The sequence below is a fragment of the Cotesia typhae genome, unplaced genomic scaffold (genome assembly GCF_013202065.1).
Source record: "Cotesia typhae breed Kobodo isofemale line unplaced genomic scaffold, CoteBio_Ctyphae contig_4, whole genome shotgun sequence".
Taxonomy (NCBI): domain Eukaryota; kingdom Metazoa; phylum Arthropoda; class Insecta; order Hymenoptera; family Braconidae; genus Cotesia; species Cotesia typhae.
The window spans coordinates 11,049,015-11,075,377 of NW_027423748.1; the positions used below are offsets into that span (position 1 = coordinate 11,049,015).

At 32.8% G+C, this 26,363-nt stretch overlaps 4 protein-coding genes across 8 annotated transcripts in view; 3 read left to right on the forward strand and 1 right to left on the reverse strand.

Moving 5' to 3' along the window:
- LOC141527316 (semaphorin-1A) overlaps positions 1-6,312 on the forward strand; it is a 94,354-nt gene extending 88,042 nt beyond the window's left edge. For 2 of the 3 annotated variants that reach the window (XM_074242734.1, XM_074242735.1), the window contains exons 10-15: positions 233-374; positions 3,274-3,705; positions 3,891-3,989; positions 4,071-4,358; positions 5,152-5,310; positions 5,941-6,312. In XM_074242734.1, the coding sequence (XP_074098835.1) occupies positions 233-374; positions 3,274-3,705; positions 3,891-3,989; positions 4,071-4,358; positions 5,152-5,310; positions 5,941-6,260 (1,440 nt within the window). In that variant the 3' untranslated portion in view covers positions 6,261-6,312. The remainder of the gene's footprint in view (positions 1-232; positions 375-3,273; positions 3,706-3,890; positions 3,990-4,070; positions 4,359-5,151; positions 5,311-5,940) is intronic. The other variant, XM_074242736.1, reaches the window with a different exon arrangement.
- On the forward strand, positions 6,288-8,450 carry LOC141527650 (uncharacterized; the record flags this gene model as incomplete). Its single annotated transcript, XM_074243220.1, has 1 exon — positions 6,288-8,450. A coding segment is annotated over one exon (957 nt), but the record flags the coding sequence as incomplete, so codon positions are not given.
- Positions 8,451-13,055: 4,605 nt separating this feature from the next.
- LOC141527690 (sorting nexin-24) lies at positions 13,056-14,664 on the reverse strand. The gene is made up of 3 exons (XM_074243292.1): positions 13,826-14,664; positions 13,474-13,673; positions 13,056-13,388 (listed from the first exon to the last, which is right to left on the reverse strand). The coding sequence occupies exons 1-3, from the start codon at positions 13,976-13,978 to the stop codon at positions 13,226-13,228; spliced, it is 516 nt and encodes a 171-aa protein (XP_074099393.1). The 5' UTR covers positions 13,979-14,664; the 3' UTR covers positions 13,056-13,225.
- Positions 14,665-14,688: 24 nt separating this feature from the next.
- Gek (serine/threonine-protein kinase gek) lies at positions 14,689-25,630 on the forward strand. Of its 3 annotated transcripts, none has more exons than XM_074243264.1 (19): positions 14,689-14,839; positions 14,911-15,086; positions 16,299-16,487; positions 16,553-16,732; positions 16,822-17,093; positions 17,186-17,485; positions 17,614-19,577; positions 19,840-19,946; positions 21,973-22,136; positions 22,208-22,460; positions 22,565-22,851; positions 22,923-23,066; positions 23,161-23,538; positions 23,634-23,814; positions 23,920-24,108; positions 24,180-24,365; positions 24,480-24,887; positions 24,962-25,119; positions 25,230-25,630. In XM_074243264.1, the coding sequence occupies exons 3-19, from the start codon at positions 16,385-16,387 to the stop codon at positions 25,341-25,343; spliced, it is 5,388 nt and encodes a 1,795-aa protein (XP_074099365.1). In that variant the 5' UTR covers positions 14,689-14,839; positions 14,911-15,086; positions 16,299-16,384; the 3' UTR covers positions 25,344-25,630. The 3 variants fall into 3 exon arrangements, with proteins under 3 accessions (XP_074099365.1, XP_074099363.1, XP_074099366.1); XM_074243262.1 differs by having other exon boundaries at positions 16,333-16,487; XM_074243265.1 differs by lacking the exons at positions 14,689-14,839; positions 14,911-15,086 and adding an exon at positions 15,337-15,921 and having other exon boundaries at positions 16,333-16,487.
- The last annotated feature ends 733 nt before the right edge of the window (positions 25,631-26,363 follow it).

Genomic DNA, 26,363 nt, shown 5'->3' on the forward strand with positions numbered 1-26,363 from the left:
AAAGAAAAGGTATACCCTTTAACTTTACAAAAGCAATTTTCCATATCAGTATCATACAGTATGAAGGATTTTTCAGGGTAGAGAGCCGCAGTCGGTTTTTGGCGACATTTTACGTCACTAGATTAAAATGACGATTAAAATGTCTGGCAGGCATACAACTCATTTCTACCACTACATATATAATACATAATACATAATACATAATACAAATATACATGGTTTCCTTTTTCAGGCGGTTTATTCACGGGTAGCAAGAGTGTGCCAACATGATAAAGGTGGTCCACATGCCTTCAGCGACAGATGGACGACCTTCCTAAAAGCAAGACTCAACTGTTCGGTCCCTGGGGAATATCCCTTTTACTTCAATGAAATACGTAAGTCTCACTTTCATTATCCCGATATCTTACTCCTTTTCTTCTTTAGCCGTTTTTTCCAGCAAATACGTTACTCAATATAACTTTACGCTGAAATAATAATAACAACGAGGACGAAGAAAGTTTGCGCTGTGACAATTAATTGGGTAAACGGATTCGACTGATGTGGATTTAATTTAAAGGAGAACCAAGAGTAGGGATCTGTCTCTTTAGTGAAAATGTAGGAATAAACGAAGCGAAGCGAGACATAGACATATACGTAGACGTAAAACGTAAAACGTAAAACGTAAAACGTGGGATACGTCTGCTAGGTGGGATATAATACATATAACTGAGGTGAATTGAACTGACTGGCTGGTTGGCTGGCGTCTTGTACTCTATACGCGGTTGACTTACCCATGAGAATTGGGTACAACAGCTAGGATATGGAGGCTAAAGGCAGGAGGCAGGAGACTGGAGAGCCTGGCTTGCTTGTATAAATCGTATTTGGAATCTCTGTAAGGGACGTCGTTGCAGTTTCTCGATCGGGTTAAAGTCGTGGCTGGCTAGCTGGCTGACTGGCTGGCTCGTAAAAAACCCAGGCGTGCTATCCGAACCGTACGTTGAATCGAAATCCACGATATCCGACGGCTGGCCAGGAGCCAGATGCGGGTCGCGGATTCTGCCAGAGTTCTCTCCAAGTGTTCTAGGATAGAAGACCATCCACGTCTATGACTTGGGCTACGAGAGGCCATTCCATTCCATTTATACATACATATACGGAAAAGAGAGAAGAGAAGAGAAGAGATGTGTACTTTAGACAAACCCATGCATTATTTTTATTTTATTTATTTACTTTATTCTAGTATTTATTTTTTACTTTAAACTAACATTACTTGAGTCATTCGTCTGGCAGGAAATGCTTCACGTTCTCTACATATATTTTATTTTAACTCCGAGAAAATTGGATCGAAAAAAATAGATGAGGTTTTTTAGTATGCTTCAGAAGTCAAATATCGATTGGCAATTGAATTTACTTTTTTTATTTTATTTTTATATCTTTTATTGCCCCGAGGGTACTCGGAATTTTAAAATATTTTTGTTATTGCTGTATTAACGATACCCACCTCGGTTCTCTGACAGTAACTCATTATTTAACGGGTTATTGTTATTGCACTGCAGAAATAATGGTTGATGAGCTGTAACCTACAGCAGAGCTTAAATTTTAATTTAATCGCTCTACCGTTTAATTGACGGAGTTACGTTAAAGTTTATTAAAATAGTTAGACTGCAATATAACGCTCGGAAAATGTTTAAAAAAAAAATAATCAAAAGTTTTCATTAAATTAGAGTAATTTTTGAATTTGGTTTTAAAATGATAGCTCGCTTAGTGACGAGATTTTATTTGCCAACGATCGGAGAAGTAATCTTTGGAAAAGGGCCGAGCAATTAAGAGCTGGTAATTAGTAGATCCACTGAAAGCACTAGCAAATCCCGAATGTTTAAGTTAATCCTCGTAACCTATAAAATAAAATAAAATATCTGTGTATTTATTTTATTCAGTAGGAGAGTTTTCTTTAGTTTGTAGCTGAGCGGTTGCTTCCTCTTTTCATTCGATTTCACTCGGGCACAAACTTGTTACGCAAAAGTCAAAAAGTTTTCTACTCGTGGCATCAAAGTGTCAACTCGGTGTGAAAATACGCGACTTAGAAATCTACGAAATAGAGAAATAGAGAACCAAACGTATAAGAATGAGAAAAATAAGAAAAAGGATGGAATAAGCGAGGAACGAGAGCTTCCAAATCTGATTCACCGTGAGAACTTTTCAAAGCGCCGGTTGGAATTCTATTCTTCTTCTTCTTCTTCTTTTTCTTCTTCTTCTTCTTCTTCTTCTTTTCTTCACTTAGCCAGTTGTTCTTTCTTCTTCTTTCTTCTATTTCTTCTTGGTTTTGCTGGTTGCCGCATGGTTGACGTTTAGCCAACCGTTGAGCGCCACGCGAATATTGGAAATAGTCAGAAACTTTTCAACCCTGTGTGAAAATATCTGGGCCGCGGCGTACCACCCACACTCACACTGCAGCTAAGTGCAACTACCTACATTGTGAAATGGAGCAGAAGAGTTATATTTACAAAGTTTCATACAGACAAATCGATCATTTGTGACGGGATAAAGTAACCAAGTTTGCGGGCAATGGAATCCCACCGTTAAAATAACAAATAACAAACGATATTCAATTCACTTACTTTTTAAAAACTTTCTGCACAAGAATAGAATTCTCTAGAGTGTTTATTTTTGCCGTAGAATTATAAGTCCTGAAATAATCTTGAAATTCTGAAAGATAATTTCAAATAAAGACATGCCTTGTTAAATTAATTAAGTATAATATTTATTTATAAATTTATATTAAATTAGCAAGATAATTTTACCAAATCACAAAAATGATTAATAAACTGCAAAATTTTATAGAACAATTGAATCTTTATTTATTATTTCTTTTCTGAGGTCCTTGTCAATTTTCATCTCTCTGACGTAAACAGTCGAAATAATAACATTTTTAAGGTACAACTTAATTCTAAAAAAAGAAACTTATCATTATCAATCATTAAAAATATTAATTTATAAAATGTTCTCCAACTTAGCAGAGAATCAATTATAATTTAATTAATTAACACGTCAGTTTTACCAAGTAATTTTATTTGGCTCATAAATCTCGGTAACTCAATACTTGATTAAATATTTAAAATCCAATCAATGCTACTGGAATATCAATCCTGTAAAACAACCCCAATAATTAATGAAATTAAAAACTTAATTAAAATAATTAATTTAATTTTTTACCCGATAAAAGTTTCCTCGTAATTCAAAGCGAGCTCATAGCTATTTAGAGTTTTAATAAAAAATTTAATTTTATTTTTTCAGAGTCGATGAGCGACCCGACGACGGGTTTTTACGCGGGCCGCCACGACCAGCTGATTTACGGGATTTTCACGACGCCAGTTAACTCAATTAGCGGCTCGGCGGTTTGCGCCTTCTCGATGAGCAGTGTATTCGACGTCTTCCAAGGGGCGTTCAAGGAGCAGGAAACGATAAACAGCAACTGGCTGCGCGTGCTCCCGGAAAAGGTCCCAGAGCCGCGACCAGGTGCTTGCGTCAACGACTCGCGGACGCTACCCGACATAACTGTGAATTTTGTCAAGACCCACCCCCTGATGGACGATGCAGTGCAGTCGTTCTTCACCCTCCCGGTCCTCACCAAAGTCAGTTTCAATTACAGATTCACGAGGGTGGCCGTTGATCCCCAAGTTAAAGCTCTCGATGGCAGAACTTATGACATACTTTACATAGGAACTGGTGAGTAATATAAGCCCCATCGTGCTACCCTACTCTTCTCGATTGTTATTATTCAATGAATTATTCAGATAAATTTCGTCTATTCAATCTCTTCTCCCTTGATCTCCATCTCCATCTCCATCTCCATCTCTATCTTCCTCCTCCTCCTCCTGATCATCACGACATTAACATTTATTTAATTGCAGACGATGGGCGAGTTATCAAAGCCCTCAACACAAAAGCCCCCGACTCGTTAACAGAAGTGGGCCAAGTTATCGTGAGTGACGTCCAAGTGCTACGATACGGTAAGTCATTGTCATTATCATTGTTATTATGGTTACCAGTCACTTGGAGGAGCCAGTGATTGAATGACGTTGGTTTCTCAGGTCAAGCCATCAAGGACCTCCAAGTGGTTCATCTGGCCGGCGAGGCGAGCAAATTGGTGGTTATCGCGGACTCTGAGATACGCGCGGTCCCGCTCCATCACTGCGACAGCCCGGCAGCAGTAAACTCCTGTGTCGCCTGCGTCGCTCTTCAGGATCCGCATTGCGCTTGGGACGCTACGATGGATTTGTGCGTTGCTGTGCCAACTAAGTTACACGACAATGACGCCAGCAAGACCCTATTCCAAGATATCATCACCGGAAAACACAAGGGATGCGGCGCCCAACAAGGTACCACAGATAAGTCTATCTTTACTCACACTGATAGTATATTTATATACAGATCTATAGTCTCAGACTCTCATTAACATTTTACATAAATTTTAAATAGTTAAATTATATATCTGTATATATTTATTTATCGAAAAAACCAGCTTTCTTTCTCTGTGGATTCCACTGTGAATCGCCAGCCTCCCAGCACCATCCGGATTATTTATCAACACTGTCTTTATCTTTAAAAGTTGCTTACATGTCATCACAACTTTGGTTATTGTATTAACCCTTTGTATTCCTGATAAACTAACACACAACATACTACCATACCATATTATCAAAAATTGTTTTTTTGTTATTTATTTTATTTTATTATTTTATATATGTCTTAGTCTCTTCTTAGACTCACGTACATCTATCAGCTTTTAAAGTTTAATCTTATCTTTTATGTCTATTCCTAGAAATAAAAAAAAATAAAGTCCTGGCAAGTATTTTTCTCTTCCATCACTGTCTCCTCATTACTCGTCTCTCTCTCTCTCTCTCTATATATATATATATATATATATATATATATATATATATATATATATCTTTACTTAAGTATTGAAAAAATAATAAATAACCTTTCCAATACTTTCTATGTTACTAATTCTAATTTTTAACTAATATAAAGTTCTAACACATTTATAATCAGTAAAAAAAATTTTTAACGGGAATAGCTTAAAGTAGAAGTTGTCTAATTTAAATTAAAATGAATCAATCATTGGCATCTTCCTGTGTATTATCGTAATGTCCTTACTCTCTCGATTAGTGAATGTTGACTTGGACCTGGCGAAGCCGGTGCCTCCAGTGATGCCCCCACGAATCGGGATCGGCGAGCAGCCCGACGAACGTGACAATGAAATCGTCATCGAATTGGATCGGGAAAATCAATACAGTCGAACTCAACCACGAGCTAATGAACCTCAAGGTAATCAACCAGCTTAAGAAACCTTGCCTTTATATAAATTGATCGTTTTTCATCGCTTTTATACTCTTTTTATAATACAACACACAAATATACAATCAATATAAATACAATCAATTAGCAAGAGATTATAATAAAATAACAGAGAGATGACCGCTATTGAATATTCTGTTAGTTAATGAATATTGATATTATTTAATTAGTATGAATTATTAATTAATTGATTGATTGATTGATTGTGTAACTTATCAATAACACAATAGTTATTAAGAGCTATCAATTTATCATGTCCTAGTGGAATTTTTTCGTAATCTGTTTCATTTGGTTCTAAGTGTGATAAATAAATTTTGTTGACTCACCATCATTAACACACAGCACAAGGTGAAAGTTTCATTCATCACAATACAATCAATTTATTCTAATATTTTAAAAACTTATTTAAAATATTAAAAAAGAAATTTTTTATACTGATACTAACAATATTTAAAAGAAAAATTAAAAAAAAAAAAAAATTGATATAAAATGGTTAGCTTATTTATATTTATAATTTATAAGCATGATAGTATTATCTGGGGTGCTAGCGATTGTAAATCCTGTTAACTATCGTACAAGTAACTATTTTATTGATTACAGGAGTAACAGTAACACCGGTGGTATACTCAGCTCAAACATTAACCGGAGCCCTAATCGGAACTTGCTTCTTCTCGCTGATTGCGGGGTTTGCGTCGGGATTCTGGTTTTCCCAGCGGCTAAGAGGCGCGCCTTATCCCGATCCACCGGAGCAGCGTCAGCAGTTAAACCGGCTGACGGAAAGCTCGGAATCCCCGGCGGGTTTCAATAATAAGTCGATAAATCTAGTGCTGAATGTTACGCCGAAAAACCCGAACGGGAAAAACGCAAACAGCTCGGCGGAGAACAAGCCCATGCAGAAGGTAAAGAAGACGTATATATGATACAGAAGACGACGAGCCGTTTGAGGCTTGCCCCCGCGCGACGGAACCGTGGCTTCGAGTTCCTCCGAGGCCGCCACCGAATCGGAAAACTCATACAACAACGAGCACGAGCACTACGACTACGAGTGCTACGATTCAGCATCAGGAAACAAGCCACCGAGTTCTATAACCACGCCAATCCCTCGGAGAAACTCCCTCCCGCCCGTCTCGATCGTTTCCTGTACCAGCTCCGAGGCAGACTTGAGACACGTCTCAGCCAGCCACCACCAGTCCTTCGACCCGCCCAGCTACGACCTCATCGTCAACCCGGAGTTCCTCGCCGAGAGGAGCTCCAACAACGAGGACACTCTCGAGCGGTCAGCCAGGATTTACAGCGACACCGCGGCTAAATCAACGCGAGCCTCCACCCCGGTGCCCCGGTCCAAGTTCACCGAGTCGCTGGACCACCTGGACACCAACAGCGGCTCGCTCTCCTACCAGCGGCGTCGACGCGGCCACCAAAAGCTGGACCAGAGCAAGTTCAAGGAGGGCTCTCGCGAGCACTACATGGTTCCGACGCACGAGCCCAATCGGCCGACCAGCGACTCCCGCACCCTGTCGCTCTTCAACCCCGAATTTTTGCCAAACTTCAACGACATGTTGATGTACGTCGCAAGACCCGAGCTTTCAGATCTCAGCCACGTCTCCTTTCCCTGGAACCACTCCGGTGGAATTCCCTACGATGACAACAATCCCGAGCTACCGGTGGATCCTTCCCGGGGATTTGGAGCCGGCACTCCCTTGAGAGAATCCAGTTACGCCAGTTTAAACACCATCCAGGATCGACTCAACCACGTAACTGGAATTTTAGAGAGTAAGATAAGATTAGAGGGTAAGGATAAAAATTTATACGGCACTTTGAGCAAGCGACAACAGTTAGATTCAACAACTAAACCTGCGGCGGTTATCAAGAAAGGGTGCAACACAATCGAGTACAATTGTTGAATAACTTTTTGTGTGGTAAGCTAAGCTTTATTGTCCCCTGAATAATGCTAATGAGTGGGTCCTAAGTCGTCAAGAGAGAGAGAGAGAGAGAGAGAGAGAGTGAGAGGCATTCTCTGTCATGTGTGAGAGATTTTATTAATTTTTTTAATAATTGTTTTATTGAAATATTGAAAAACATAAAAAAAAAAAATAAAAAAAAAAAAAAGATTTAGTAAAAATACACAATATATATTATTATTAATAAATTGAATAAAGTAGGCGTGGTTGGACATCGAGCAAATATAAAAGAGAGAATAAATAGTTAAATGTGATACGAATGAACTGTGTTCTAGTAGTGGCCTGTTAGGTATTTAGATGAAGCTAAATAAATTTTTTAATTGAACAAAATATTAAGATAATGATTAAAAATATTAAAATAAAATTCGTTATTATGCGTATTAACAATAATAAGCATACTCAGCTGATGAGGCGTGCCTTCCATGTATTTTTGTTGGCGTTTTGCTAAGTAATGGATAATGGATAATGGATAATGGATATCGTAAATAGAAAGACCGATGCGGGAAAATTAAAGGTAGTAACAGCTAATAACTAATAACTAATAACATAAAAATAATAAGGAAAAAGACAAGTATAGAAATAGGCCGTTAGTTAAAGTTAGTGAGATACTTGGAGGATTCAACTAAGGAGGAGGATAAAGAGTTGATAGACAAGTTGATAATACTATTTGTATGTACGAGTGTAACCAGCTGGCGCAAGTTCAATATCGTAGGTAATGAGATAGCTGATCGAAAGTAAAGCTGTAGTAAGTTTGCTGAATGTGGATATTAGTAGGAAGGATACTCGCATGGGATAACAAGAGGGGATGTGTACTTGTATAAGTTACAATCATGGATTAATGGTAATTGGTTCGAATCGATCGAGCCTAACATCCAACTACTATTATACACCATCTAACTAAACAGATACCTCGAGATGTAATGGTGTTCCGAGTAGAGAGTAGAGAGTAGAGGAAAGGGATCAGAATCTGGATCAGAATCAGGATCAGAATCAGGATAATCGACGACGGTGTACCCGATGGCTCACTTATATTATATCGTAATTGGCAGGCTGTTATGTAGTACTGGTTATATATATAATATAATATAATACGATACGGGATACGGGGACTGGCCAACTAAACCCAAGTTGCGATAAATTCACTTTAACATATATTATGTAAATATTTATATATATATATATATATATATATATATATATATATATATATATATATATATATATATATATATATATATATATATACATATATATATTTTAACTATAATAGTAAGGAATAGGAAATAACGACTATTAATTTAATCTAATATCTCTAATGTCTTCGGTACAGTATTTTTAAAACACACACAACTTCTATCTCGGCGGGGATTTTTATTAAACGTTATTTTATTTTTAAAAATCATATGTGTACATAAATATTATCATTTATCCCGTTGAGATAGTCGATAGGTGAGTGGGGATAGGCATGCGTAACCACTTTTTTGTACATCGCTTTTTAAAATAATGATAATAATAATAATCTAATGTAATGCATTTTGCCTTTTACCTTCTCCTCCTCCTTTATTCCTTTCACGGCACCTCACCTCACCCCCTTTTCTCCTTTATTCTATGCTGCTGCTGCTGCTGCTACTGCTACTGCTGCGACTGTATGGAAATTTATTAAATAGTATTCACAAAAGATACAACCAGAATATGGCTCCTATTTTACATTTATACAGATACATATAAATATATGCTTCTGAAGAAATAAATAAAGAGGGATAATAAAATAAATAAAATAAAAGTTTTAAGTTTTTAAATAAAAACACAACAGATAAATAAATTTATTGCAATATCGCCATGCTCTGGATACCTGAAAGGGACATAAATTATAAATTTAAATTTATATTCCCTAAGGACTTGATGTCGCAGCCCTCCCCACTCCCAACCACCCCTCCCCTCCCCCACCCCAAGGGTATCTCATGGTGATTTATCGAGTGTAAGTAGTTTAATGATGAATGAAAGATATTAATTAGATTTGTAGAATTTACCGAAAAAAAAAAAATATTATTATTATTAATTAACTACTGGAAATTTTATTTCGGGGCATATTCTGTAACTATATAAATAAATAGATATATATTAATATAAATATAAATATATATTTGACTGTACATGTATAAATTAAATGATTTTAGTATTAAAATTCGAGTACCCCGGAATGATTAACGTGTACAGAATTGAATAAATAAAAAAAATATTTGAAGAAAAGTATATTAAAAAAAAAAAAATGATATGATTATGAGGGACAAAAATAATAAGTACTAACAGAGAATAAAATTTGTAATTATTAATTAATTAATAGTTCTCAATTAGCATGATCGAGTGATGGATTATTGATATGTAATAAAATATTTTGTTATTTTTAAAAAATTAATTGACTAAAAAAATAAAAATATTATCGCCTCGACGGTCATTTGGAGTTTATAATCTGCTTGCAATTATTGAAAAATTGCGCAGCAGACTAAAAAAAATAATTATTTAAATGGTAATACTGAAAAACTTTTCGACGATACAATTGTATAAATAATGATATTACATTATATATAAATATATATTACAGTAATAATTAATAATAAAAAAAAATATTTTATTTACATGTTAGAATAGCTGGATGCCGTATTTCATGATCCGTCGACGGATAATCTATTGTTTCGAATGAGTTTTTAATAAAATATATAATCGCAACATTCCATTGAAAGCCAGGACTGCCAATAGGTCATCGCGACAGCAAGTTCTTAAGCGAATAATAACATCTATATATATATATATATATATATATATATATATATATATATATATATATATATATATATATATATATATACATTAAATACAATGTTTAAGTCTAAGTAATCGCGATTACGCTCAAGAACCAGCTGACGTAGATCCGATCGCTAAAAAATAAATAAAAATAATATTTTAGTGGCCTTTTTTTAGACAATTTATAAACTGTCTTACTGTGCTTGTACAGATCTCGCGCGGAGTTGCACCGAACGGATTAATATTAATTATATAGATGATAAAACATTTAAAAAAAATGATCGATTGAATTTATATTACATCTACGATAAATTTGGATTAAAACTCGAGAGAGTTAAGCTATATACAACTGTTAATTTATTAATCGAAATATCAATTTTATAAAGTTGAATTTATTGGGGTATTTTAGTTGAATTCCGCATTGCATATTCTGTACAACAATAACGCATTGAACATAGAACATACGGACAAAATGAAAATAAATAAAAGAGAGGATAGATAGTCGAGAGATAAGGATATAAGGCTCGATGGCAGTCCAGGCACACGATATACGCTGTGCCAACAACAAATATATTTTATGTAAATAAATATGCCAGAAACAATAGAGAGATACTCTGCTCGTTTAAACTTAAAATATAGTCAAATATTTAACAATATCTGAATTTTTTTAAATAAAAATCAATAGGAAACAAATCGGTAATTGCTTGATCAATAATTCAAAAAAATATAAATATTAATAAAAATAAAAATACATTACCTTTTCTATTTATTCTAGTAATTATAGCTTAAAAATAAAAATGAACAAATGAACAAACAGAAACAAACAATTGTTATTGAATGTAATGAATGTTTAATAAATGTGTTGTAATATTTATTTTATTTGGACTTGAATTACCGAAAACGGCAAAATTAAAAAAAAAAAAAATTATGTAATAAATAATAATATATTATATTATTGTAGATATTATCGGTATATTGTTAATGCATCGAGCATCACGTGCACATAATTTATCATAAAGACATCTTTGCCCTGTTTTTTAAGGTATTCTTTATACCAAGCAATCATGATAAAGCTAATAATAATAAAATGCTACTCCTGCGATTTTTTTATATGTAATAATAATAAAAATAATTATTAATAAATAATAAATATTATTAAAACTTAGTATATTTAAATCGGTTAGCCTAGTCTAACTTGTAAATAATTTATTATTCATTTTTATTTGCCTAAATGTGACGCGTTACGCAGTAAGACCTTTTTTTAATAGAACAATTTCCATGTCATTATTCATCATTGATTACAATTTTTTTTATATTACTATTGTAATTATTATTATTATTATTATTATTATTATTATTACTAAGATAGTTTACTATATTTTTTAAAGACTTTTACGCGCTTTATGGAATCTCATTTAAGTAGCCTCGTGATTGATATTATTAATAATAAATAATCATGACATTAACTATATATACTTACATTAAATCTCTATATGTTTGTCTACCTATACCTATGTTAGATTTTTTTTGTCAATTGTCATTATTAGGGCCGAGATTTTTTTTTTTAATTTCAAAATATCAATAAATAATTAATTAATAATTTAATTTTTTAAAAATACAATTAAAATATTGATCGTATAAAAAAATGACATTTTTTTTTTAATTTTTGTTTTAAAACTCTTTTTATAAGATCAATATTTTAACCGTAATAATAAATATTCAAGCCATTTATTTTGAAATTAAAAAAAAAAATTTTGACCCTAGTCATTATAAATAATAATAAATATTTATATAAAATTATAAATAAATAAATAAAATTCCAATGCCGTTTAATTTTAAATAAAAAATAAAAATTGTATCGAGGGTCTTTAAATTTATTGGAAAGTGACAGCAGAACTCCGCGCAAGACTGAAAAGCTTGTACATACTGCGGACACGCATCAAGAATATATTCTTCAATTATATTAATTTTGTAATTATTATTATTATTAAAGTTATAGACAAAATCGTACCGCAGTCATTTAATCAGTTGATTAATTAATTAATAATTTTTTTTTATATATAAATATAAATTACGCGGCAATATATATGAATAAAATTTTTCATACTTATTAAATTAAAAATATGTTAAGAAATATATTAAAAAAAAAATTATTTTTTTTTTTTTTCAAAATAAATTTATAAAATTTATAAGAACGAGTTCAAAAAATTACTATTGTATTATTTTATTTTATTAAAAAAAATGTAAATTATTTTATGGATTGAATGCTGAGATATTTTTTTTAATTAATTATAATTATTTTTATTATTATAATAAAAAAAAAAAACAAACATTATGTAACGACGCCTAATTTAGATTGTAAATGAATATTAATAGGGTAATGCAATTTTAATTGCGGTTTATATATATATATATATATATATATATATATATATATATATATATATATATATATATATATATATATATATATATATATATATATGTGAGTTAACATTTATAAAAAGCAACCGATACTCGATAGGAAATAGACGATTAAGATCATTGTCACTAATTACTGTACTCCAAAACTGAACAAATAAAATAATAAAACGAGGTGAAATAAATAAATAAGGCAATTATACAATAAAATTAAAACAAATAATGTTTATTAAATTTTAATGACTTTTTTAATATTAAGTCCCCATTCCTTGGTCCTTGGTCCTTTCATTACTATTCCCTCACTGACTACACCCATTTGGATTTTATTAGTAATCCATATTATACACTGTGAAACTCGAGACTGTAAACCCTAGACGACTCATTAGTCGTGAGTCATCGCAGCTATTATTCACCATGACTAGAGGGTAAGTGTCATTAGGTCATTACTTAAGAATTTACGTATCTTTAAGCGATAATTAATACCTTTAAAGTAACACCCTAAATACTTAATTGGTAATCAAATTTCAGCGATTATTTGTACAGTGAAAATAAAAATTTATGTATTTAAATATATAATTTACAGATTTACATCACAGATGAGTTGATACAACTATTTTTACTTCTTTTTTTTTTTTTTTAAATTATTTAGTTCATTTGGCGAGATATTGATTTTAAAATTAAAAAATAAATAAACGTGAACTCTATGGGTTATAAATACCGTCCAATACACCTTGTATTACGATATTAGGAAGACTTGAGTTATTATCAGGATTTACGTACGGGTCATACGCGAACGTTATCACAGGATGATGTCCTATTGCACTTCGTGATTCAATACCATTGGAATCTTTTTTTACCTCGGGTCTGTAAATATTAAATGGTATGATAAGCATTTATAAGAAAAGTTATGAAGATAACTTTCAAATAATTTATTGCTCATGACAAATACCTTCTGGAATTTATCCGAGCGTTGGAATTTTTACTGCTTTCAATTCCCAAAAATTCTAGCACTTGCTGTTTAGTCTCTGATAATTGTAACATTTTAGTAATATAGTGCTCCAAACCAGCCCGCCTTTGTTCTAATACTTTGGGCTGAGAATTCCGGACTCGTTTTGGAGGAAATGGTACTGTGTCATTTATTTTCTTCAACTGAAAAAAAAAAAAAAATATATTTAGTATTTAGTATTTAGTATTTAATTATCCTTTATTAAAAAATTGATGTGACGTTTTTTTGTTGTCAATTAACAAAAATTATTAAACGTCAGCTAATTTTATTATTACAATAAAAAAGTAATACACACTCGTCTGTGGAGCGCGTTGAAGGCACTATATCGCCTCTCAATAGTATATTTAGCAGTGGTATCAGTATCCGTCACTTCAATAGTATAAACATAAAAAGATTTGCCATGGTCTGCCTCCACCAGGCGGTAACCACTGATAAAAACGTGATACATATCATCCTCTGTTGTTGACACAAGTTTTTAACGCTTTATGTTACCACAAACATTGCGTCAATGTTAACGTCAATATCACGATCAACACCCAGTCTGCGCTGGGAATTGTTAACATAAACAACGCTCTTCAGTTACATTATTACTATCAATACAAATTTGTAATTTTTATTTCACTGATCAACATGACAATCCAGCAGATGTTTGATTATTTTTATAATTAAATAATTTATAACAAAAAAAAAAAAAAAAAAAAAAAAACTGACATGTAAAAATTAAAAAATACAATTTTTTGGAATTAAATTTTCTGTTGAATAAATAAAATAAAATTGTGAAGTGACAGCTAAATTTAATGTCATCTGATCAACCTAATAGCTATCAAGTGACAAAGTGTTGCCATAAAATAAATAATTTTTCACATTCACATTTATTATTTAAATTTATTATCAATTGGTTCAGTATTTCTTTCGACTTGTTACGGACACACACGCAATTGCGATAAACTTTTATTTTCATAAACTCAAAATTTATCAACAAAAATATCAATCACGAGTTCTGCATGGAGCAATCCTAACCCCACGATATGTTATTATTATTTATATAAAATATAAAAATACTTTCCCACTGCTCAGCTGGTAAGGAAGACTAGACTGTAGATAGCGACCTGCATTGCCGGTAATTTTCTTTACCTGTCAAAAAAATAATAATTGTTATTATTATTGTTGTTGAAAAAAAAAAAAAAAAAAAAAAAAAAAAAAAAAAAGTCGATTTTATGACAGATCAAAAATGGAGAATTTTTTGTCGAGTCAAGACTTGAATAATTAATTAAATTAATGAAGGAAAATTCGGACGGCGAAGTTTATTGTGAGTATAGATTAAAATATTGAAATGGCGCTAATGTCGTATTTTATTAACCCACATCTGTATACGTATAGGTATAATATTGTATGACGTAGAACTGCCATATTTTTTTCCATGGATCCTGGTGCTTGCCAGGGGGTCAACCAAATAGCCAGGGTCTTGGAGGTGGTGGCGTACAATGTTTTGTGATAATTAAACGGTGCGATTTAAATAACCAACTAAACTGTTAATTACAGTTTAAAAACCTTGGGTAAATAATTACAATAATTTCTTAGTTTAATCAAGTACAGTATTGACAAAAACCAAACAGTTTATTCTTGTTCTTAAATATAAAACTTGGAGTGCTAGTAGTAGTAGTAATAGTAATGATAATAATAATAATAATAATAATAATAATAATAATAATAATAATAATAATAATCAATGGATAAATAATAGTGATAGCTGGACATAAAAAATAAAGAGTACGGATAACATATTTAGCGTAAAATTATTTATTATTACAGGATTATTATTATTATTATTATTATTATTATTATTATTATTATTATTATTATTATTATTAAATAAAAAGCAATACCCAAGTGTATTGTCGCAGATAAGGTTAAGCTGTAAATAGAAACTACTTGGTATCCGTGAATAGATGTTAAAAATATATTCATCAATGTTTTTTTTATTAAAACTTATTATTATTTTTATTTTAAATAGCTGTTGCCTGTATATTTAAGTACAATGACATTTGTAATAGGTTTGGTTAAAGATTAATCCGTTCAGTAAGAGTAAGAGTGTTTAAATAGTGATGTGGTAATTTATTTTAATCATTACAACGTGTTGTGCTCTCTCTTTAATATCCTATCTACGTAGTCAATACTCTCAGCTATAATATGTTGCTTTGTCAAACTATTTTATTTTTATAAAATTAAAATTATCATTATTTTAAATGATCTAATTTTTATTTAAATTTAAATATTATTATTGTGAAATAATTGAGTATTTAATTTTATTATTTGTCAAAGTGATATGATATGTATGTGTACTTTTACTTTTACAAAGGTCTTCATATTGTCAAGAAACATGGTAGAATTGTGTGTATTTTTATAAAATATATATTTAAGCTTATGTTGTGTTACGTAATATTGATGTGGCTTCGCCCATTTGGTCTAATGAGACACCCATTTTACAATAGTTTAATTACCAGTTATTTATTTATTATTATATATTATAATAATTTAATAATTAATAATAATGGATTGCCTTGAAATTAAAATAATCGCTTGGGTATTTTTATTATTTTTAGCTTTAATAATTAAAGATTTAATCGAGTTGCGCTAGTTGTTATTTACATGGAACGCTAGCGATTTGTTATAGTCACTTATATATATATATATATATATATATATATATATATTATATGTATATTTAGTACAACTTGTACTTAATTTGTTTTCATTTTTATTTCTAGGACAATAATGAGTTACATTGTTATTGCTTTTTAGGGCAGTTGTCTAGTTATGTGGCTGTATACGGAGATAAACAGCCAGGACGATAATGGCATCAACCAAGGATCCGGATAAAGGATTTAACAGGATAAAAGCTCAAATCATGTCTAATCCAACGGAACATTCCTTTCCCATGGACATCGTGTCCGGGGGTAATTAAATATCAATTAATTATTATAAATTTTAAATGAAATAAATAACATAATTTTTTATTTAGGTGTCGCGGGAAGACTTCGTCAATTGGAGAGTTTATTCATCAGTGGTCCGGTTCAAGGTGGAAAAATAGGTCATACATTTTCAATTGAAACGCTTATTGATGTTTTATTGATTCTCTATGATGAATGCTGTAATTCATCGCTACGCCGTGAAAAAACAGTCTCAGACTTTATTGAATTCGGTAAGAAGAACTTTTAATTGTAATTTATTGATTTAAAAAAAAAAAAAAAAATAAAAAAATAACAAACTTTGTATTATATTTTAAAACAGTTAAACCGGTGACTGCGTGTATCAAAAGTTTACAACTATGCCGGGAAGATTTTGAGATAATAAAAGTAATAGGCCGTGGAGCGTTTGGAGAAGTATGTGTTGTCAAAATGCGTGAATCCGATAAAGTATTTGCTATGAAGATACTGAACAAATGGGAGATGTTGAAGCGCGCAGAGACGGCTTGCTTTAGAGAAGAACGAGACGTTTTGGTGTACGGCGATCGTAGGTGGATTACCAACCTTCACTATGCCTTTCAAGACGACAACAATCTGGTGAATATACTCTAAAAAAAAAAATTTTATCTCGCTCATAAAAAATGAATCCTCTTATCAGAGACTTTAATAAATATAATTATTTTGTACAGTACTTGGTGATGGATTATTACTGCGGTGGTGATTTGCTCACTTTACTTAGCAAATTTGAGGACAGGTTGCCCGAAGATATGGCCCGGTTCTATATCGCTGAAATGGTACTGGCTATTGGATCAATACACGATCTGCGTTATGTCCATCGTGACATTAAACCGGATAATGTTCTGTTGGATGCTAATGGGCATATTCGTTTAGCTGACTTTGGCTCTTGCCTCAGATTGTTTGAGGACGGCACCGTTCAGAGCAACGTCGCTGTTGGTACACCCGATTATATATCACCGGAAATTCTCAGGGTAATTTATTATTTTTATTTTAACTTTAATAATTAATTATTAACTAGCAATAAATGACATTTTACTTTATTAAATTAATAAACTATATAGATTAATTTTATAAAACTAATAATATAATATTTATTCAGGCAATGGAAGATGGACAAGGTAGATACGGACCAGAGTGTGATTGGTGGTCGTTGGGAGTTTGTATGTACGAAATGCTGTACGGCGAGACGCCGTTTTACGCAGAATCTCTAGTCGAAACTTATGGAAGAATAATGAACCATAAGAATTGTTTTGATTTCCCAACGGATGACACTTACGACGTATCCGACGAAGCCAAGGATCTGATGAGAAAATTGATTTGCAGTTCAGAGTTTAGATTGGGGCAAAACGGAATTGAGGATTTCAAAAAACACCCGTGGTTCAACGGGGTAAACTGGGACACTCTTAGGGACAGTACAGCGCCTTACATTCCTGAAGTTTCCTCACCAACAGACACGTCAAACTTTGACGTCGACGACAACGACGTTCGTAGCTCGGATGCGGTGCCTCCATCCGCTAATTCGGCGTTCTCGGCCTTACACTTGCCGTTCATTGGGTTCAGTTTCACCCAGGGGAGCTGTATATCTGACCTGGGCTCGCTGACAGTGTTGCCCCCGCGGAAGGACAAGAGTATCGAGGTCCTTGAGGAAGAAAACAGCCGGCTTTTGCAGTCGATGGCGGATTTAAAAAACCAACTGGCAGTTGGAACTGCCATCATCACTACTCCGCCGACAGTCTCTCCGGACTCAAACACCGCGACGAGAAAACTTCAAGACGAAATAAATACTCTGACTAAGCGGAATTGCGAGCTCGAATCACAATTAAAGTCACTGGAAACGAATAGCAGTGTTGCGCAGCGTGATTTAAGGAGCAAAGATAACGGTGGGGATGTAGGTAAAATACAGGAGCTTGAAAAATTGATTAGAGTATTGCGTGCCGAGAAGGAGGAGGCTACGAAAGAAAAATTGGATACTCAGGAGAAATTAAAGTTACAGGATAAGGAATTGAAGGACGCGTTGACACAACGAAAGCTCGCTATGGCTGAGTACACAGAGGTTACCGATAAGTTATCTGAGTTGAGACAGCAGAAGCAGAAATTATCCCGGCAAGTACGCGATAAGGAGGAAGAGTTGGAGGTCGTTATGCAAAAAGTTGATAGCCTAAGACACGATATCCGGAAAGCGGAAAAATTACGGCGCGAGCTGGAAAATCGCGTTGAGGAAGCCATGGCGGAAACCAGCAAAGAGAGGAAATTACGGGAAAGAAGTGAGGAATATTGTAAACAGATGCAGGAGGAAACGGAAAAAATACGTCAAAGGTCTGTTGGTAATGACGTCAGTGCTAATCATGCACTTGCTACGCAGGAAATAAATCGGCTTAAATCTGAGGTTGAGCAGCTTGAAATTCAATACAACGAAAATTTGAGTCAGCAGCAAAGTCGGTACAATACCGAGATACGTAGCCTTCAAGAACAACTGCATGAAGCCGAGAGCAGACGCGAGCTACTTGAACGCGAAGTTCAGATAACAAAAGATAAATTGGATGCCGCGAGACTTGAAAATATTACAGACAGCGAGGAGACGATAAGTGAATTAAGTAGACGTCATGAAAGGGAAAAAATAATGCTTGCTGAGGAGAATAAAAAATTAATACTCGAGCTGAATTCTATGACTGACAGCGTTAATAGGATTCAGGGAGAGAGAAGACAGCTTGAAGAGGAATACGAGGAGCTCAGAAACAAAAAGGAAGCCATCGCCCAATGGGAGGCACAGATTACCGAAATAATTCAGTGGGTCTCTGATGAAAAAGACGCCAGAGGATATTTGCAAGCTCTTGCTACCAAAATGACCGAGGAACTCGAATTCCTTAAACACTCTGGCGGCGTCGGTGGCGTCGGAAGCACTTCAACTATGTCTGATAAAAATTGGAGGAACCGCAGATCTCAAAAACTTGATAAAATGGAGTTATTGAATTTACAGAGCTCCCTTCAAAGCGAGATTCAAGCCAAACAAGCTATTTCTGAAGAGCTTACTAAAACGCGCTCGGATCTCATTGCTGCGCAAAAGTATGCACATTATTTATATTCCATTATAAATATTAAATTCTAAAGTTCTGTCGGTTTTTTTTTTTTTTTTTTTTTTTTTTTTTTTCTCTCCATAAAAATAACATCTTTATTTACCTTACTGAGAGATACATTAAATTTTTTTCTTTTATTTCAATTTAATTAAAAAATTTTTATGAATAAAATCAAAATTTTTACAATAATTATTCATTATTAAATTTTAATAACTTTTTTAACAAATAAATTATATTTAAAAATTTTCTAGGGAATTACGAGATTTTAGACAACGAATGGATTCAATGTCACACGAAGTAAAGCGCAAAGAAATGCAAATCAAGGAGCTTCAATCACGTGTTGAGACAAATGATGGTTGTAAGTACAATACCAATAGTACTTTTACTTCCGTCGAAAATCACACTACCTCAAAGTCTCCAAAAAGTTCAATAGAACATTATATATTTGCATTTATAGCACAAACGGCAGCGACCCACGCTGTCTATGTTCTGTGGAGCCACTTAAATTTATCCCGTTGGTTCATTAGAAGATAGAAACAAAAAAATTAATTAACACATTTACAATCATACATTTTATCCTTAATAATAGGACAGATAACTGGGCATCAGTTAATAACATTAATTAAAAGCACAACTCTTTAGTATAAATTGTATTCGCATGGTAGTTTAGTCTGTAGTCGACACTTATCATTATGATCTCACACGGTAGTTAAACCATCACTAACTTATTTTAGTATGTAGTATGTAGTGTGTAGCTCACTAGTGCATGTGTAGTATAGTAAACATAGCGTACATACAATATTTTTTTATTTAATTAGTCGTTAACTCGTGACTCATTCAGGTAACAAACTAAAATTATATGATATACCATTTAAAAGAAAATGCCATTAATTAACGAAGCAGTAAGTGCTTCTTAATTACTTAATTGCTAGAAAAAGTGGAAGCCGTATAAAAATAAAAAATAAATAGCGAGTAAATTTTTGACATCATCATTTGAGTAAAAAACCGTCCGGCGAGTACGCTCACAGGAGCAAAGAAAAAAAAAAAAAAGTACAAAAATGTGGAAAAAAATAATAAACAAACACGATTGATACTGGAACTGCTGTCCAGCATTAAAGTATAACCCGATGTTCGGCACGGTATGAAATTCTGATTTCTAGACTACAAAGTGCCCCTGTTTATTGGCGCAACGAGCTGCGTGTGGGGCCTCTTGTTGCTCATCATCAAACTGTATTTGTGACAGCTGTTCTCCTCTCAACCACTGTACCGTCAAGCAAATTGTCTCCGTCTTCGTCCACCAAGTCTGCGTCTACGTCTAGCTCTTCAACAAGAATTACAACAACCAGTACATCTTCTACTTCAACTTCAGCAAACAACAACAAGCACATCATCAGAACAAAACCCCAACGAATCATCGTACACCAGCCGTCATCACCCTTACCAGTAATACGTTCTCCCCGCATCACAACATGTCGCTTATTAACTAGATTTGCTACGGTCAACTCAATCATCAATCGCAATGCTGTCGCCATCGTATCGTCGCCTGGTAAATTTTATCCTATCGGAGTGATTGATATCATAAATTAAATCAATTAATAATAATAATAATAAATCATCCGCTCAGCCATTATTGTTACCTTTTCATTTTTTTGTTGTTAATTAATAATTAATTAATAAATTAATAAACCATTTATCGCTGTTAACACGGCACACGCTATGTTCATAGACGATAAAATCCGATCTTGTTACCAGTGACATTTGTTAATCCCTCTAAGTGTTATTTTAAATCTTAAAAACACCACTCAACATTAAATTTACTTACTTACATCCCTGAGTTTCGTATTTCGCAAGTACAAGTACGAAGTTTGGATAAAAAATAAAAAAAAAATCAAAACAACCGGCACGCTTCCCCTAAAATAAATAACTACTCTTTAGAGGCCAATTGATTTTGTTAATTTATGCAAATTTGCATGCTCCAAATGCAGGAGAGATAATAATACATTGTGGTTTAGTTCACCAACTATGGAAAAAAAAAAAATAAATGATATATATTTATTGTAAAATAAATAAATGTAAAAGAAAGATGCTTTATCGTGTAATTATTGCTTTTATATTTAGAGCGGTTGTTTTCAGAAGGCATTAGTTACCCTACCACAGGTGGCTGTTACTCGTATGGATTAAACTGCTTAAGATTTTATTTTTTTAATAGTTTGAGGTGATTGCTAGGTTTTTTATTTTTTTTTTTTGCGTTATCACGAACCAGCTACTTAATTACCGCAGTTTAATAATAAATTATGGCTTGCAATTCACCTTTTATTTAACTAAACTTTTAAATTATTTAATTAATTAATCATAATGTTTTATTTAATAATTTTTTTTTACAGTCTTGGAACGTCCTACATCCCAAATGTCGTACCTGGAACACTTTCTCAAGGAAACAGCTGGCAGTACACGTCATGGAAGTGTGGATAGTGTTGAGGGTGATATTGAAGATAACAGGGCTCCTAGTCTTACGAGCAGTAAAAGTAATCTCTCTGAACTGAGTATAGTAAGTTCGTTTTATTGTTATCTTTTTTAAATTTATATTAACAATAATAATTATTATTTTAATTAAAAAAGGATCCAACATCACCGTTATCTCACGAACTACTAAATAAATCGTCAGCTCATAGCCAAGCAGCCTTACAACCAAAACCAAAATCACATCAATTTTTAGTACGAACATTTTCAGCCCCTACTAAATGTAATCACTGTACATCGCTTATGGTGGGCTTAACCAGACAGGGAGTAGTTTGTGAAGTATGTGGTTTTGCTTGTCACATGCCTTGTTGTGATAAAGTACCAGCAATGTGTCCTGTTCCACATGATAAAAGTACGAGGTTTAATTAAACCCATTCATTATTCAATCAAACTTGTTTTTTTTTTTTACATAAATTATTTTTTTTTTTTTTTTTTTTTTTTTTTTTTTTTTTACAGCCAAACGACCGCTGGGAATAGATCCGACCCGCGGTATCGGCACCGCTTACGAAGGCTACGTCAAAGTCCCCAAAATGGGTGGTGTCAAGAAAGGGTGGATCCGTCAATTTGTGGTAGTGTGTGACTTTAAATTGTTCCTGTATGATATATCGCCCGACAGGAATGCTTTGCCGTCTGTCTACGTGTCCCAAGTACTGGATATGCGAGACTCCGAGTTTGGCGTCAGTTCTGTTCGTGAATCAGATGTCATTCACGCGACTAAAAAAGACATTCCATGCATATTTAGGGTAACTTGTCTTGGACTTATCCGAGCTCTATCAGCTAAGAAAAATTAATAATTACAATAATAATATTACAGATTACTACGTCTTTATTGGAACCACCTGGACTTAGGAACCACACGCTGATGCTCGCTGATACCGAGAGCGAAAAAACAAAGTGGGTCGTTGCGTTGGGCGAGCTTCATCGAATTTTAAAGAAAAATAATCTTCCAAATACAACGGTATAAAATTTATTATTAATATTATTGTTATTATTTATTACTGTTCAGGCTTAGCGTACAATTTATTAATAATAAATTTAATTAATTGGTGTAGGTCTTCCGTGCGAAAGAATTGTTGGACAACACATTGGCGGTTGTTAAAAACGTGATGTCAGGAGCGATAATAGATCCTGATCGTCTAGTCATTGGTACCGAGGAGGGCCTATTCTGTTTAGACTTAGATCGTAGCGAGGTCGCTAAAGTTGGCGAGGGAAAGAAAATATATTTACTCGAGTACATTACCGAGGAACAATTAATCGTGGTGCTTAGTGGGAAGCAACGTCACGTAAGATTAGTCCCAGTACGTGCGTTAGACGGTGATGAAGTTGAATGGATTAAAGTTGCCGAAACCAAGGGATGTATTACCTTAACTACCGGTCTAGTAAGACGTAATCCTCTTACCTATTGTTTATGCGTCGCTATTAAGAAACAGGTTTGTTATTCATTTACTTAATCTTAATCTCCATTTTATATTACACCTCCACTGTTCAAGATAACTACTGATTTATTTTTTTTCTTTTTTTACAGAACGCTTCACATGTTATGATTTACGAAATAACGCGTACGAAAACTCGACATAAACGAATTCACGAATTAATGCTGCCTTGTCATGCACAAACTTTACAAGTACTGTCAGAAGGCTGTCTTTGCGTTGGTTATCCTTCAGGATTTTCTATTTATAGTATTTTAGGAGACCATCATCCTATTTGTAAGCTTCTTTTTTACTTTTAATAAAATTTAATAAAAATTTTCTTATTTATCAATAATAATAATTATAATTTTATTTATTTTTTTTTTTTTTTTTTTTTTTTAGCTTTGGTCCATCCAGAGAATACTTTGCTCGGATTTTTAACTTACAGTGCAGTCGATGCAATGCGTTGTATAGAATTACCACGCGGTGAATTTTTATTGGTCTTTCAAACTCTAGCTGTTTATGTTGACAGTCAAGGAAGAAAGAGCAGAGATCGTGAAATAATGTATCCTGCTGTTCCAACGGCAGTCAGTCAGTATTTCATTTTTTTCTTTACAGCAATATTATATCAATAGTTGTTAAAATAATTAATTTTTCTGTAGGTTATTGCGAAGGATATTTATTGATCTACAGCGAAACTCACGTGGATGTATTTGATTGCACAACTGGTGATTGGTTACAAACGCTCAATGTAAAACGAGCACGCCCATTAAACATTTCAGGTTCTCTTACAACTTCTTTGATCAATGATATGCCCTATGTCATTCACCTGAGTAATTTACACCAAAGTAAGATTTATTTCATTTATTATAATAATGTAGATTATTATTCGCGTCAACAGAGTAGATATTTATTTATTTATTTATTTTTTTTTTTTTTTTTTTTTTTTTTTTTTTTTTTAGGAGAATTACTAAATTTAACACCTGTAGACGGAAGTGGAAGACAAATAACCAGGCCACGAAGACGATTTTCACTGCGAGAAGGAAACCGTGGAGTGCGACCGACCGATCGACGCTCGAAAATGATATCCGCTCCGACGAATTTCAACCACATTAGTCACATGGGTCCTGGCAACGGGATACAAATTCAACGACTGCTAGATCTCCCGACAACTCTCGAGACCGCTGACCAGCAGCAGTACTCCAGCCACCACAGCGCCTCTCATTTGCACCAGAACCCGCAGCAACGATTTTACGGACCCGTTCAACCACCCAGCAAACCAGCCCCACTACCACCTAGACATCCACCCTCTGATACTCGTCGACTCAGCTCTCATATGTCAAGAAATTCCGGATATTCCCCACATAATGGTAATTATTTATTATTATTTTATTTATTAAATAAAAAAAAAATTTTTATTTAATAAAAATAAATTATTTTTAAGGATCAACATCTTCAAGACGAGGACCAGCGCCTCCAAGACCAACAGCGACTCCACCGTCATTGCCCCGAACGCCTGTCGACCAAACAGAGTCCGAATCGCTGCATATGCGTTCGCATACTCCATTGTCTCTTGGAAGTATCGCGTCTTTACAAGACAAGGTTTGTGTTTTTTTTTTTTTTTTTTTTTTTTTTTTTTAATTTCAAAAGTTTGGAATTTTTTTTTTTTTTTTTTTTTGTATAAAAATTAAATAAAAAAATATTTACCGCAGGATCATGCTACTGGTGGAAGTCCTCGTCACTCGATTGCGTCGAACAACAGTTCAAATCCTTCAACGCCGCCTAGTCCTGCTCACGACCATGGATCGTCATCTTACGACTCTTAATTATCTGAAAAGTAAATAAAAATAAAAATTACGGCCGGCTACTTACGACGTTCCTTGCGTATAAAAATCTGGGCAACTTTTAAATACGCGAGAGTTGTCACTAGGTATTTTATTAATGTGAGGGTGCAAATTTTTACTTAATATTTATATTGATTAAGTATCTTTTAAGACAACTTTAGAGGCAGTTTAAGTCCTTGAAAGTTGCCATAGTATTACTGGAAATTTATTATATATAAATATTAACATTATTTAAAAGAATCAATTAATTGCCAAATAACATATGCTAATTTTCAGTTTATAATTATTATTAACGAGCTAACAAATTTTTTTTTTTTAATTATGTTAATATTCGTTTATGCAATCAACTGTTTTGCGATAAGAAAACAGCATTATTTATTATTTTATTTTTTAATATTAAATTTTTTATTTACGCGTATTCGGATACTTATTATTAAGTATATATTATCAAGTATCATTATTAATTAATGAACAAATAATAACCAAAATACATTTCGTCATGACATAGCATTTTTAAAAAAAATATATATATATATATATATATATTTTAATATTTTAGTTATTTTTTTTTTTTTTTTTGAATTTTTTTTTTTTGGTGATTTATTTTATCAAATTTTAATTGTACATAGTGAAAAATGTCTATTAATATTCTAAAAAATTAAAACTAGCTTTTTTTTTTTTGATAACATGAATTTTATTTACAAATTGTCTTTTTATAATTTTATTTTATTTTAAATTATATATATATTATATATCATACATCTTAAAATTATATATTGTGTGTCGCGTATTATATTAATTAATCTATTAATAGTCGAGGAATTTTTTTACATAATCATGATTTATTTAATAAATAAATTTATTAAAGTAAACACCAGTCAAATTATGTAGCAATAAACTTTTAGTCGATTCTCGTCTAATAATTTTTATATTTATTCAACAAAAAAAAAAAAAAAAAAAAAAAAAAATTAACTAGGTTCACATTTAATTTTTTTAATCGAA